Source organism: Bacillus rossius, chromosome 5, assembly GCF_032445375.1.
Source record: "Bacillus rossius redtenbacheri isolate Brsri chromosome 5, Brsri_v3, whole genome shotgun sequence".
Taxonomy (NCBI): domain Eukaryota; kingdom Metazoa; phylum Arthropoda; class Insecta; order Phasmatodea; family Bacillidae; genus Bacillus; species Bacillus rossius.
Genome location: NC_086333.1, coordinates 76847540 through 76863832, shown reverse-complemented (window position 1 = coordinate 76863832; position 16293 = coordinate 76847540). Strand labels below are relative to the sequence as shown.

The 16293-nt window shown below is 42.5% G+C and overlaps 1 protein-coding gene across 1 annotated transcript in view; it reads left to right on the top strand.

Annotated features, from left to right (window-relative positions):
• Nucleotides 1–14068, top strand: part of LOC134532042 (glypican-5) — a 415253-nt gene extending 401185 nt beyond the window's left edge. The window contains exons 7-9 of the mRNA XM_063368192.1: nt 9394–9520; nt 11969–12125; nt 13769–14068. Of these exons, the coding sequence (XP_063224262.1) occupies nt 9394–9520; nt 11969–12125; nt 13769–13935 (451 nt within the window). The 3' untranslated portion in view covers nt 13936–14068. The remainder of the gene's footprint in view (nt 1–9393; nt 9521–11968; nt 12126–13768) is intronic.
• Nucleotides 14069–16293: the final 2225 nt, after the last annotated feature.

Genomic DNA, 16293 nt, shown 5'->3' with positions numbered 1-16293 from the left:
TTCCGAAGTCGTGATTCCCTACCGTTGGCTCTACGCCAAAAAGAGTTCCGAAGCTCGGATAATTTTTTTTTTCAACAGCAAACAAAAGCATTTTCGAACTGACTGATATCATACCTCTTTTATACCTTTCAAAGCAGGAAACTTAACATATCTAATATTATTTTAAGCATGCGGGAAAAATATAAAATTGTATTTGACCAATGAACTAAACTTCAACTGTGTGAGAATTTTTTTTGTCAAGTGCGTAATTTTATTTCCATACATCCCGCGTGGCCGGGAGTGAACTCGGTCTAGGTTCTGCGCTGTCCGAAAGCCGAGCAATTACCGACTCGCGCGAGCAGATATCACGGAAATCTGAACGTCCAATCAGAGCGCAGCCTCTCACGGCCGCATGGAGACCCTAAAGGAATACCTGAACGCCCAATGAGCACGGGCTTCGCCGATTTTCTTCAGACTTTCACGTCAAGCAAACAGAATCGAGAAATTCACGAATAGGCCCGCATATGTATGTGTAGCCTATGTGTTGGATTAATTTTTTTTTTATTCATTCACATTTTGATGTTAAAAAAAACTACTAAAATGTGAATACAGTGCTGGATATATTTAGCAAATTATATTAATGAAAAAAAATTAAGGCTCAGTAATAAACTTTTAATGTAGTATATTCTCTTGGTTCAGTTTAATCACGTTAAAAAATAACATATGTAATATATTCATTATACAATGTGTAGGATATCTCTTGCTGTCCAGTCATTCGTAGGTCATATTAATGTACGAACTATTTCATTACAGTGATTTGAATGCTACAGTGGATTAACTCTTAACTGATAAGTGTGGTCAATGACGTATTCAGGGATATATCTCCTCCTTTTTTTTTTCCAAATTCTAAAAAAAAACAACATATGTATTATCATTGCTACCAAACAAATGGAAATAATTTGGAAGCAAACGCAAGCAGTGGGCTAAGTGTTTCTATCACCCCCCCCCCCTCCCCCCCGGATCAGAAAAAAATGTAAATCTGCGATGGCTTCTGACTGTAACAGGTGAGCGGAAAGCCAAGCCAGTCTGCTCGACACTGTTCTCCAACACATCACACACAACGGCTCTGCATTTGGCGTGGAGATAAGTCTCTCTTGCACAATGGAAAACCGGAAGACAGGGTCCCAAACGGGAGATTGGTAGTTTTTCCCACGAAGGCCCACATATAAGTAGCCTAAAACATTGCCCCTATGGAGTTTTGTTTGTTCACACGTTCTTGCAGGTACATACTTAGCCTGCAACACTAGTAATAACGTCGGACCTACCTCACAAGCTGTGCATCCCACTTTCACAGTGGGGGCGGGCTTATTTGTTTCGGCAGGGGTTTAGAAGGAAAAACAAAACATACTTTTTACTCAAATAACTTAAAAACAAGTTTTTTTTATTGTTACATTATCATCATCTCTATGGTTTGTGATTCCAGATGTACATATCACCTTTCATCGCCCAAAATAACACACTTCATTCAGCGAGATCTCGCATATTTTTTTCTTCATGACTTCAAGGTCGTGAGGGGGAGAATATATCCTTATATCCCCCCAACCCCCTGCTTCCGCCACTGAAATAAAGCATGAAATAATAATTATTGTAGTGTGAACGCTTTCTAAACTAAGATCATCAGAAACGACCAGGTAAGATCATGAGAATGGAGAGATGACGGAATAAAGGGGAGATGAAACGAGAACTCCGAGGAAAGCCACGTGGCCCCGGAGACGTTCATCATTAGGGTCACTTACTTACCGCGAGAAGTTGCATTTTGAGACTTAGTAGCGTTGTCTGTGTTTCGTGGTTGGCTGGGATTAGTTCAGGTGCATGCCTGCTGCCAGCACGCCAATCACAGCCGTCCAGTGCGGGAGCAACGCGTCCTGATTGGCCCGGCCAAAAAGAGGGCAGTGGCTTCTCTTGCAGAGCACAGCGCTAGCACGGTCATATCTTACCGCAATGTAATAAGCGATCAGATTATTTCTCGAAAAATGCATGACGTTATCAATCACGCGAAAAGTCCGTGTTTGACCACGCCGGTATTGGAACCTGGATTGCCTTAGTTGGAGATAAGTGTCGATCTTGAGATAGGGGGCGAGAATCTGACGAGAAAGAGGTGTGTCGAAGTCAAGATAGGCGAGTGTCGCTGTCGAGAGGGAGGCGAGTGTCGATGTTGAGTGGCGAGAATCGACGTCGAGAGGCGAGAATCGATGTTGTAAGAGGATGGTGTCGATGTCGAAAGAGGCAAGTTTCGATGTCGGGAGAACGGATAGTTTCGATTTCGAGAGAGAGGCAAAAGTCGATGTTGAGAGAGGTAAGCTTTGATGTCGAGAGAGACACTAGTCTATGTCAAGAGGCAAGTTTCGATGTTGGGAGAACGGATAGTTTCGATTTAGAGAGAGAGGCAAAAATCGATGTCGAGAGAGGCAAGCTTTAATGTCGAGAGAGACAATAGTCTATGTCGAGAGGCGAGTGTCGATGTCGTAAGAGAGGATAGTGTCGATGACGGGAGGGAGAGAGAGAGAATGCTATTGAAATCTCGCCGGGGAAGGATCCACATCATTAGCGGACGTCCTGCAGTGGAGGAAGGTTCTAGCGCGTTGTTTCGGAACGCGGTCCCGGCAAACAGTGGGCGGCTGGACGGGACGCTTCTGCAAACAACGCCCGTGCTTTTGACCCGTCATTTAGGGTTTGTTTGGCTCCGGTATTGGATGTTTTGTCAGCTCTGACTCGCGCTCGGTTGACACGTGATTAGGGAGGCTTGAGCCCGGTTAGCAGGCAGAGCCACGTCCACTCCGGCGCGACTTCCACCCAATCAAACACGGTCCCCTGATTGGCTGGACGATGGTGCTTCCGTTGCGGCCCGCCACCGCTGGAATACCTCATTAGTTCCCAGACCTCGTCCTGTAACACGTTTTACCTTATAGACCTAGAGCTTTCCCTGTCACGCAGGTTTTTACCTGGGCCCAACTTAACGTAGTTTCAATCTAGATTTAAGATGGGGTAGTTAGTCATGGAATCAATCGCTGTAATGCTACATTGCATGCGTCCCTCTCCCTGCATGGCTAAATCCCAGCATGACCAGACGTATAGGCTTCGGCCTGAGAAGCATTTAGGTCCCTCCCCTAACCCGGTCCCCTCTTACGAATACTTATACTTTTGATGCAATTGGGTAAAAAAATAAGGCGGTTGTCTGTAAAGTCGGTTTACGGATGATAGTTTTACGTGATAACGTCATATCAAATTGTTTAAATTGCTGCTTTTAAAAAAGCCCGCCTTAACCTGTTTGATATTATAGAAGATTTTCTCGCACGGCGGTTGGCCGGTTATTGCACGCTCGGCTCAGGCGGAACGTGACAATGAGTCATGATTTTTCGTGCGTGCAGCCGGCGTTCATCGATTTATAAGACGTTATCGCGTCAAAAAGTTACTTGTAGGGAAAAACAAGCTCGGAAAGGATAGCCCAAATTGATTAATTAGGATTGATTTATTAAATACTATCTATCCACACTTTTAATAAATGACAACAATCTAAATGACTGTCCACAAATTAATCACATTTCCATAAGTCCACCAGTTACTGGCCCCACTGTAGTTCGGCTCGACAGTGGCTCTCTCTACTTCGTCTGCCGTCGCTTGTCGCCCGCTGTCGCCTCTTCACTTCGCGTTAGCCCGCAGGTTGGTACCCCTTCCACACCTCTGAGGTTCCGCCGTAGAAAGTTCTCGCAGTGGAAACTGCGCCAGTTTATCCCGTCGTCAGCTGGGCGAAAATGCACGCAAGATGCAAGACGTGTTTTCGCCTAACGCTTAAAAATGTTTATTGGAATTTCGATGTGCAACATCTCAAGCTCTCGGTTTTACGGCATTTTTTTTGGAGTAATTTCGTGAATAGAAAGGAAGTCGCATTGAACGGAAATGTGTAACCACGGTGCTGCCATCTGTGGCGGATGGCGCGAACCAAGTTCACAATGACAAAGGGAAACTTTGTAGTATTACCTTGTTTATCAATTTTAACAGCATGGGCAGTATTTTAGTACAAATATTTGTAGAAAATCTAGTCAAAGCGAGGGTTTAATATTTATTCAAGTATTTTTTTTTCTCTTTGGTTTAAAATTTCGGACTGCTAATCAAATGATTCAATAGTCGACGTAGCTGCTCCGGCAGCGAATTCTAGCGGCGGGTGCGGAAACTACGTGTGATTCTCAAGCAGTGTAGTTGAAAACACAATTTGCGTATGTTTATCACGCTCGGCATTATTTTAAAAATAATTCTACGTTAAATTTCGTGTCCGAGTTTTCGTATTATAAGCGAATTTGCAACGCGTGAACACGCGAATTTGCTCGTGTTACCGAGATTATATGTTACACATCCTTGGTGAGTACTGATTGTTTCGTTCTCATTTTTTTTTTTAACTATCTAACGTGATTCTTGTGAGTTCATGTTTAAAGACAGTACCTTAACTCGGTACTCTTACATTTATAAGGATCCCTGGGTAACTTGTACCCATCAGTGTTGTTAAATGGAGGGGTTTGCGCAGACACAGCTTTAAGTAGCCTTAATATCTTATCATGCAGTTTCTGTCTTGCTGTTGGAGTGCGATATTTTGAAATGTTCCCTAGCAGTTGCAACATGCTTTCACACTTCACTCGTCAGAATGAATCAAATAGATATGTGCATCGTTTTGAGAATCGTTGCTTATTTATTGAGATATATATTAGAAAAAAAAAACTAATATAATTCAAGTTCACTGCCACTTAGAGATCTTTAAAAGAAAAAAAAAGTTGTATGTGTATGAACATGGCGTGCAACGATTTTCACTTGTCAAAACTGCGCTCCTTATTTATTTTGGCGATATTTGTCAGACAGCTAGTTATATTCTTTATAACTTTCCTAATCCTCAACCAAAAACGTTTTTAATCGTGAACCAATTTTTTTTTTAATTAACTGCTTCAAGGCGAAGTTCCCTGGGCTTAAGAAAATTTCCCAATTTCTTGTAAAGAACACGTCATCACTTCACCCTTTGGTGAAGGAAAAGGGGTGGGGGAGATGCGTTCCGAATCCTCTTAGGATCCGCGGGCGAAGGAAAAGTCCATTTAAAGTTTCCGGCCCGAAGTGTAGTTGCTCTGCCGCAACAAGCGAAACTAGTTGAAAGAGGCAACTTTTCGACGTGGGCCCCTCCCTCGTTATGAGCAGTAGATAAGGGGAGGGGAGGGGAGGCGCACGAGGCAGTTCCCTTCTTTTCCGCCATTTTGAATTAATGACAGCAATTAAGACATCGGCCGCTGAAAAGTTGGTGGGTGAGGAGCTTGCTGATCGGGTAATTGGTAATTAGCCCCGCAGGCGCCGGAGCGGGCCGGGCTATTAATTAGCTTGTTGAAGGGAGCAGTTTGTGTGGGAGATGGAGGGAGGATGGGGGGGGGGGTAGTTACTGGGACGATAATGGGCGAGATGTGCGCGGGGCGCAGCTGCCTCTGACGGCCGCCGGCTCTGATTGCGCCCCGCCAGGCTCGTGGTTCGAGCCCCGGCTGGGCCCTCACGTCTGTCACCGGGCTGTCAGGGGTGGAACCCACCCTCCCCCTCCAACTCCTTCCCAAAACACCTGGGTGCGTCAGCAGTGAAACTGCACAGATAGGATATCATTTGTAGGCTGCGCTAATAGTTGAAACACACGTAATCATGCGTTTAAAAATAGACCTTTAATTTACCAGTGTCTGTCCATGTTATTTACTGGAATATAAAAATGAATAACTGAGGTTTATGATATATGAAATATGATACATAACCCTATTGGAAAAAAATCTATACATATTGTCACAATGCCGACACCGGATCCAACCTTAGAGGTTGAGAGTTGCGAATTAGGAGTTGCAAAAAGTATCAGACAGTACGAGGGTTGGAACTTTTAATAGTGGCAACCATTCATTCAACAACTGATAAAAAAAAGAGAGGGACATGTTACCAAGTTTTACTGTCCTTCGGTGTAGTGACCATCATCGTGTACAACCCGTTGCCAGCGACGTGGAAGTCGTGGGACACCTTTAGCAGCGCCCGTTGTGTTGATGGTTCGAGTGGAGCGGTCTATTGCCCGAAGACTTTTTGAAACAGATCCGAAGCGAATTCCTTCTTCCTTAGGTATCAAGTCAAAGTCACGAGGGCTCAAGTCCGGGGAGTCAGGTGATTGGTACAGCACTTCCCAGCTCCGTCGAGCGAACATGCGGCATTGTCCAGCGAAATGATGGGCGGTTCTGCGGAAAGTGTCGCCGCTTCTTTTCTCAAAGCTGGTCGCAGGCCGTGTTCCAAAAACGAGCAGTGATACTGCGCATTGGCGACCTGCTGAGGGGGGAACGGTGTCCGTTAAGGATAACACCGTGACTTTCACATTGCTGGGGTTCTGACGAGCTTTCTTTCCATCTTCGGGAGTGACCCATTATGACGGCCATACGTTCGATGGGCGTTTCAGTCGTGGCTCGCACGATCTGGCCCACGTCTCATCCAGCGCGTAAGGAACCTCTCTCCTCGCTCACAGCGCTCCAAGTGGTTGCGAGCAGCGTCGTATCTTAGCCATTCCTGCATTTTCCCGTCAAATCGTGTGGAACCCATTGAGATGCAAGTTTTCTCCGTGTCCATGCTTTTTTTCTCTTCGGGATGAGAAGCATATAGTCGTGTGTTCTGAACCTGTTATCTCGGGCCAGCATGGCGTAGATCACTGTCCAGTAACATACATCTTGTTCTTGGCTGACACTAGGACGGCCTGGCCTACAGTTTGTGGCGTGTCTCGTTGAAGGTTCTCACCCGCCTCGCCACTGCTCTGTGAGGCAGAGCAGGTCTCAACAAGCCGCGAGGAGACCTTGGTGGCAGTAATGTGCTGGCTGCTCTGGCAGGAGTCCCGCGCTCGTCTATACCTTTGAATATATATACTGTATAGAAGTCGCGAGTGGATAGGATTTACTCTACGTTTTTCAGGAGCGCATGATGAGCAGCTTGGGAACTTCACCGCTGCAGTGCGCTGCCGTAACGCCCTGCATCGTCTTAGTTGTTATTTCAACGTTAGAGCGCAGCACTGTCGCCCGCTGTCATTCCCCGCACCCCCCATCCATCATTCACTGCAGCTCAAGGTCGTTCAACGGGAGGGGGAAGGGGTGTTTGAAGAGTTCGACACTTGTCCGCTAGGGACCACCACAAGTCGATGCCCTAGAGATGGTGGCGATTGCGGCGGTGAATTAACCAACTACCTCAAAACCGTATTAGAAATTTTAACCTGGGCTGGCGACTTCTATACAGTATATATATTCAAAGGTAATAGCGACAATATGGGGAAACCGGTGAGAAATACGCGAGACAAGTATTGGTCAGTAAAACTGGCGGCTTTGGAGTGGAAAATAGCTTTGAAAGCAGTGCAGTAAAGTGGTCCCGTGCTTTCGCCGATGCCAATCGGCCAGTTTCCCCATATTGTCCCGTGACGATGCTTGGAGGGCCGTGTCCAGTAATTGCGGGGCCGATCGCGGACTCGGTGCATGCGTGTGAAGGCACCTGCAGTAAAGCCCTCCTGGCCAGGCGCGGCCAGAGGGGAGGCGGTGTGACAGAGCGAGGCCAGGCTGGCGGCTCGACAATGCGCCGGCCACTGGTCCCATTGTGAGCCTCTTCGGCCGTAATGAGGCCTTCCGCCTAGTCTCTCTTCCCCCCTCTACCGTGCCCTGTGCTTGCCGCGCGGAGGCTGTTACATTTCCATTGTTCGTCTAGTTCCGTGTGAAGAATTGTGGCCATTAATAGGAAAAATAATAACTAAATTTGTACTATTTAGTACTAATTTTAGTAGCTTTCTCGTGATGTCATACTTACTATTAAAATAATATATATTTTATAGTTTTATACAATGCAGTTTAACATGAATTTAATTGTTAGAATTATTCAAACTAACTAGCCACCAGGGTATTTCATACCAGAAAGCACACACCCTCCTTTTTTTGATTGTAAGGCCCCTCCACCAGAATATTAGGGTGTTGGGCCCTGCAGAGTCTAGGGCTGCCACTGTTTGTGGGATGTGGTTCGTGGAAAAACATGATTAGTTAACTTTGTCGACGTTTCGTCGAGGGAGTTAGCGCAAACGGCCCATGTTCATCGATATGTCTGCCTTCTCTGCACGCCCTTTCGATTCCCGGAGGCCTCGAAACTGATTATTCCGCGAGTGTGAAACTTGGTGGACGTTGTCGTGCGCTGGTTCTTCCCGTTCCCCCAACCTATTTCGTTGTCGCTTGCCTTTCTTTGTCTCTTCCATTCCATCCTGCTTGTCCTGCCTATCTTCCTACCTTCCTTCTGCAGTTTTAACACTTAGACATATTTTAGATACACCCTGTACTCTTGGATATGCAGTGGATAAAAATGACTTGAAATTTCTTTTAATTATTGAAAGATTTTTTTTTCTTCAAGGGCAAAAATGTGCACATTTCAAGTGCATTTTATTATGCACGTGCAAATAGCAAGTAAAGTACATTTCCGAATAAGCCCACTGCTTTTGATTATTAGTTTAGGCATAAATTAAACATATATTTTTCAGTTTCATTTTATTTTTGTGAAGAAAACCAATTTGCACTGCATTATCTCAAAACATATTCACCAGTTCTGCCAACCCATAGATAATAGCAATTCACTTAAAAAAAATTCCTCACAGTGAACATCAGTGTATGCTGTATACAAACACCTAGATGCTATAAACCAGTTAAGTAAGACCTTGGGTGTGTATAGTGATAACCCTCAAAAGAATTACACTCCTGTTTCATGTGTTGATCATGAGATGTGTACACATTATGTATGGTTTTGCTCACGTAGAAAGGATATGTTGAAAGAAATACAAAGAACGAAGCTTCAATAAAAAAAATTTTTGGTTCATACCGATTTCATAAACACTTTACTGAATTGCAAATTCCATTAACAAGAATGTTGCAGAACATGAACAGAATTTTTTTTTCTAGTTGCGAAAAGTGGTGTTTACTTTCAAATTCGTTCATATTGTAGGTGGGAATGTTATATATTTTATGATTTCGTGGGGAGGGGGGATGGGGGATGTCAAGGGCGTCGCCAGCCGATGGCATGGAAGGGGGGGGGGGGGGGCAAGTTGTGGGAAAAGTATGTATTTTTGTTTGCATTTGGCTACATTATTTTATATCTCTAAGGCTCTAGGAGGGGGGGGTGGCAACTGCCCCCCTAGCCCCCCTTCCCTGGCGATGCCGTTGGGGGATGTATCCTTCCATCGCCCCTCTTGCATGTGCCCCTGGAATGTTGGTCGAGACGGCACACACCAGAGGTTCCCAAGCGGAGCGAGTGTTGGACTCCAAGGAGCGACTGCGGAGCGCTGTGAGCTGGTCGGTTGCGCAGGTACACCAAGACGGTGGTCGCGGCCAGCCTCAGCGCGCAGAAGTACAACCCGGAGCTGGCGTGGACGCAGCGCAGCCCTGACGCGCGCATCGCGCAGCTCAGCGACAAGCTGAGGCACATCAGGCAGGTGCGTCGCCCCCTCTCCTCCCTCTGCCCCCCTGCCCCCTGCCCCGGGGGCCCCGCCCATCACGAGGTCCGAGGTCCGAGTGGCAACCATCTCATTGGACCGAGCAGAAACGAAGATGGTGTAGTTCAAGCCCCTTCGAGTGTTTTCAACAATCTGTACTGGCTGTCACAGCCATTTACGCTCTCCTAAAAAAACACAGTTTGCAAATGAAAAACAGAAACCGAACTGCTCATGAGCCCTTACAGCATTCTTAAATGTTTTTTTTCTTAAACAGACCCCACTTGGATGTCTTGAGCAGTTTTCAAGTTTTTTTTTTTTTCCTGAAGCTCTGCACACTGTATGTGTGGGGCCGTTAAGGGGTAAGTTACCTGAATTAATTGGATCTATAATTGAACGTTTTTGTGTTCACTATTTATTTAAATCTAATAAATAATAAAATGTAATTAACATTTTATAAATGGTTTTTATCACTTCAATAAGTTGTATTTAATTTTGAGGACCTTAAAGGACAAATAATTTTTCAGTCATGGTATGAATTAAGAGAGTGATTTATGATTTCGAATGAACCGTTTGTCATGTAGCCTTTTTCTTATAACTTTTTTTTTTTAGGATTTCATTCATGTCAATAAAAATTTGGTTTTCCAAAACGGCTTGATACTTGAGGTTTTCAGAGTTTAAGGAAAACCAAATTTTTATTAATTTATGAATGATATCTGAAATTGTAAGAATTTAATCACAAATGCCACATGTAATAGTTTAATCATCTGCTTTGTTCATGCTATCATTGCAATATAAATTGGTCGTTAAAACACTTATTAAATAGATTAAATCATTCATAAAAAATAACCCAATTTTATATTACAATTTTATTTAAAATCATGTGCATAATGTACATGCATTCATAGAGGAATAATAATTAGTATGCATTCCTCCTTAAGCTCAAATACAGGAGAAAGCATTACAGGATAGGTCTATGTTATCATCACAGGTGGCATGATAAAGAACAAGGCAGCCAGGTGTGACACTGCAATGAAATTTTGTAAATAAAATGTTAAATATAAGAATTTTACTATCTGGCAACAATTTTTTTTCACCTCATTATTGAAAAATGAAAAAACTGAAGGTTTTTTTTTTTAACATCATTTCAATAAATTTTTTTTTAAATGTTAAAATATACACAGTGTAGACACTGGATGTATGATCTTCCATCTATTGGAATGGTGTAAAGACGACACCAGGTTTCCGTGGCAAAGCTGTTGAATTTGAGATAACTAACATGACACAGACCACACAATTTTTTTTTTTTTTGCAATACAACTGTTTATATTTATTTCATTACACTACATAGTTTAAACAGTTTTTGTAAAAAAAAAAAAAAGTCATACAAAAATGTTTGTGTAAAAATAACATCTGAGCTGTTTAGATGTCTGGTATGAGGAACAAGTGCTGAAAGCAAATAAAGAAATAACAAAGAATTGAAACAGGAAATCGACAGTTGATCGATCTTCAACGTCTCCATCATGGAAGATGGGGCATGGTTACGGTGCGCTGCAGATGGGAAGGAAATGGGGGGAGTGAGGGATCGAATACATGAATATCCCTGACGTCCAATCACGGTCACAAAATTTAGGTGCAAGATGGTTGGATTCTTTGAGCTCGCTGAAACAAATATAACGAGGTATCATTTCGAATGTGGTCATGGCTGTCTGTATTTATTGTGTAGTGCGGTGAGGGCCAGATATCATTTTCGAAACTAACCGGAGGCCGCTAGATACACGTGATTTATTATAACTGATTTTATATATTTTTATCTTATTAATTTATGTATAGTGACCAGTGAGTAGAATATGTGACATGTGATTAACAAATGAAAAGTCTTTTAAACGTTTTCACTAAAAAAAAAGTGGAGTATAAAAATTACCATGAAAGTAAAGTTGGTTTACGGACGATAATTTTACGTGATAACGTCATAAGAAAACATTGACGAAAAATTGCATACTTTTTTCATTTTCAAATAATTATTTACAGTTTTTGGAAATTTAATTTAAATAACTTGTCTAGGTATAATCACGAACAATTAGTTAAAAAATCCCGCGTTAACCTGTTTGGTATTATAGAAGATTTTCCTCGCACGGTGGTTGGCCGGGTCTTGGCACGCTCGGCTCAGGCGGAACGTGACAATTTTTTCGTGCGTGCAGCCGGCGTTCATCGATTTATAAGACGTTATCACGTCAAAAAATGTAATTGTATTATCGGTTCATAAAAATATGAATGATGTGTTTAGTATTGTTGGAGAGTACTGTGGTTTGGGAGCACTTCCTGCCGGTGACTCGTCGTGTAGACACGGCGGCTATCAGGCGACACTGTACGTGAGGGCAGTGTGCCAGGTGGGCTGTACGTGAGGGGTAGTGTGCCGGGTGGGCTGCAGCGGAGCGCTCTGGCTCGCAGGTGGTGCTCACGCAGCTGACGCAGTCCCCGGAGTCGGACTCGCTGCTGGCGGAGGAGGGCAGCGGCAGTGGCTCCTTCCCCGCCGGCCACTTCGACGACGAGGACCAGAACCTGGACTGGTCGGAGCAGGGCTCGGGCTCGGGCGACGACACCACGGGTGCGTGCCCCTCGCCCCTCGCCCTGCCTACTGCGGCGTCCCCCCTGTGCAGGGACGAAGCCAGGGGGGGTGTTTAGGGGTTCCAAACCCCCCTACCCCCCCTTAGCACCAAATCTTTAATTAAATTCCTTATTCACCACTCAAACAAATTTCATATTAAAAATTAATAAAAAAATTTACCATTACAATATTTAAATTCAAGTACCGAAAACTGCTAAATTAGCACTATTTTACACCTTAAAATCCAAATTTTCCCGGGGGACGGACCCCCCGGCTTTAATACGGGGCGGCCCATGCTTCTTAACATCCCCCATTACATAAATCCTGGCTACGCCACTGCGCCCTGTACACACTCGGACCTCCATGAGATCTGCGTAGTAGTAGTAGTCGGGATGAGTAACAAGAAACAAACATTTTTTTGAAAATTTTAAAATGCTATGGCACAGACAATGCTCACAAGTCAAAAACTAAAAATTTACATAGTAAATTTATTTTAAATTGAAACGTATTAAGGAATGAATAAATGAACTAAAAAGCCTAGATTGACACCTTCCTCAATTTTTTTACATTTGTTTGAAAATAAAAACTGCTATGGCACAGACAATGCTCACATTATGAAAAATCCAAATATACATGGTAAATTAATTTAAAATTGAAATGTATTAAGAAATGAAAAATGAACTGAAAAGCCTAGATTCCCATCTTCCTCACTTTTTTACGCTTTGCAGATTTTTTTATTAACTCAGAATAATTTAAGTCCTGGCCAATACTTTTTTTATAGATAAAATTGCTGGATGTGACAGTCTTTCCTGACCCATGGCTGAATGAAAAAAGGTTTTAATGCATTTTAATTTACTGAAACTTGATTCTGCTTTAGCGACAGTTTCCAGGTATGGTCAGCTAAATTTGAAGGCTGTTTACACATTCTGGAATATATCCTGCGAACCATTTTGTATAATAAATTGAACTTTTATTGGTTCTGCTTATTCAAGCTCTTTCAAATATTTCATTAAATTTGGATGGTTGTGTGAATAAAGTGGCTAACACATTCTTAATCGTTTTGATCATAGGGTAAAAAACATTCATTTTAAACAATTCTTCAGGATCTGTTGGTGTTTGTTTAATCTATGGCCTCGTAATCAAATAATTTCTTCTCAATTCGGGATTGGACTGGCTTAAAAATACGATCCATCCCAGCCTGTGAAGCAATTTTCTTAGCTGTTATCAGAGCAGAGGAATAACCCTGGTACTCTTTTTACAAATTCTGAGTATTTCTTCAGCAATTGTTAAGCGTTTGGTAAATCCATAGTTTCAGACTGCGTAGCCATACTTACAATGTTTACTTGAAATGGTATATCATACCAAGCCACCATTGTTACTTTAAACTCAAATTGCTCCATGTTCTGACTCAGGAACAAGGCCTCTGATACTGCAACTGGGTCATTACTTTGTTTGTGAAGATCCAAAAGGGTGCAGCAAGACTAGAAACTCCTCTCTCCCAACAAGTTTCATAAATTTTTTCCATGTTGCAGCTATCTAAAAAAAATTGGATAGTTTGTTTTCTTAAAATATGGCAGATCTCTGTCGAGAGTGTGCGGACCCCAGCGCCGGAGCGTGTGTTACCAGGCCTCTTGTTGTTGCAGACATCCCGGTGCGCAACGTGGCGCCGGTCGACCAGAACCCCAAGCTCCAGAGCAGCGACCACGCCGGGACGACGCAGGCGGGCGACGGCTGTCGGACCGCGCCCCGCCTCTGGGTCGTCCTGGCGCTGGCGATACCCGCGGCCGGCGCGGTGGCGCGCCTGGGGTAGGCCGCCCTCCCGGGACCCCAGCGTCGCCCCGCTCGCGCGGGACTCGAGACATGGCCTTGCGTAGTCCGCGACTGCGGAGTCTGAGAGCATCCGACGGTTCGCCGTTCGCCGCGGAAGATTCCCCCCCCCCCCCCCCCCCCCCCTCGTGCGAGAGTTACGAATGTTCGACACATACACGATTCTCTGCGCGATAAGGAAAAATCGAAACGATCTTTGATGTATTGGCTGAAATTTGAATGTGCCCGCAACTTGTAATTCTGTGGTGGGATAGTATTCTGAATGTGCTGTAAAAAAAATGTAATGGTGCATCGTGTAATTTTTTTTTTTAAAAAAATGATTTTTTTTACTGAAGTGAGGTCATTTTTTTGAAGTCATTAAAAAAAAAATAATGGTGGAACAATGTTGAATTTCAGCTTTGAATTTTCTATTTGCAGCATGTATGCTATATTTGGTTGCAGTTTCTTATTTTTGTGGATAAAAATATTATAATTTTGTAGGAAAAATAAAAAGCATATTCCTTACTTCTAATATACTTCTCTTCAAAGATTTTAATATAGCAAAAAAAAAATTACTAACAAACAAAAGCTGTGAACAACATTGCTAATTAGGTTATTTCAGAGGAACTGCTGTTGAAATCTGAGAGAAAGGCAAGGCCGAATCAGAAATTGCAAACGGAGGATACTTTTTATTTTCGAGTAAGTGACTGAATATGACAAGTGGTTTGCTGCATTGAAACATAAGTATATTAAAAAAAACTGTTGTGTAGGGAAGAAGTGTCACAGTTTGTGTGTTTGTTGTAGATGTTTACATTTTATTTAAAAAATGAATACTGTTTTTAAAGATCTAAGACTAGTTTATGTTGTAAATGTCACCTCACATTTTAATTTCAGACTGAAAATTCCTTGACCTTCTTAATATTCAAACCTATGCTTTGGAAATTGCATTGACATTAGTTTTTCTATCCGTGCTCCTCCATTTGACTAGTTCTTTTGTGTAATGAAACTTTCCTGGAAGTACGAAAACACCACACGAGTCAGCTGGTAACTGTAACTGGGTGTTTGATTATCTGCATCTTTCATTTACTGCATTTGGCTGTAGGTTTTTGGAAATCGTAATTTATGAGAGAGTGCAGCGCCGTTTGGACGGTGCTAAAATAATTCTTGCAAGTCTGTGATTTTTTTTTTTTAACTTGTGATTAACATTGAGATGTTAGTTTTTTTTTTTCTAGAGGAAATTACTTTTTTGGATTGTAACTACCAGAGTTTAGCAAATGTTGAACTATACAGTTTATGTATGTATGTAGTGATTAATTTATGAGAAGTTGTTTAAGCTTGTATTGAAGGATTGGCTACATTTTGCTTTTGTGTGTGTGTGTGTGTGTGCGTGCTCTTATTTAAAAAAAATGAAAAAGAAAGACCTCTATAGGTTTTTTTCCTCTTAGTCACAGATTTTCACTTCAACAAAATAATGTGGACTTACTTGTGTGTCCCAGCTAGAATGCTGATACGATTTCTGACAGTAATAAAATCTGCATATCGGAACTTACTGTGAAAGTAAATCATCAATGTTCTCCAATGTTATGAAAGCAATAGGAAATTGTCTGGTGAAATTGAAAATCAGCTGTGCAGCAATTTTTTAATAGTAAAGAAACTTTTTATTTTATTTTTTAACTGTATGATATCGCAGTGTTTTCATGGATTTCTTGCGAATACTGTGTGTGTGGCTGAGAAGTTAATTTTTAATCATTGCTGCATCTCAGCTAAGGGTAGTATCAATTTTTGCATTGTCAGGGGTGTCATTTAGGATGATTAAGGGGGCAGCAAGATTAAAAAAATATTATTTCTCTTTTAGGTAGATTTCAAAGAAATACTACCTATTGTAGCCGTTATCATGGTGCGACTTTCAGAAATTTTTAGTATATTTTTTCGTTTCATGGTCCATAGACCCCAAAACCATTGTCAACTCAAAAGTGTATACACTATATATACATGCAATAAGCTGAAAACTTAAAAATATTCAAAAGGTTTTCCTTAAAACATAGTTTTGGAGTTATTAACACCGTTAATACATATCCCCCTTTTTACAGTTAAAGTTGCATCCACAGTGAAAGGTCATTGTAATTCCAGGGGGGCCTGGACAACTTCTCCCCTCCCCTCACCCTGACCACACTTCCCGGATCTACCCTCAAGCACTGGGTTGTGTTATATGTTGTGCATGTGAAACTGAACCACTAACATTTCAAGAAATGTTACTTTGACTTAAGACCCTGCTGCAACAGGCAAGGCACTTGCCGAGTGCTGCACCGTGCTGGTCCCAGCATCATAAATTCAAAATTCGTAAACATTTATCGATTACGAC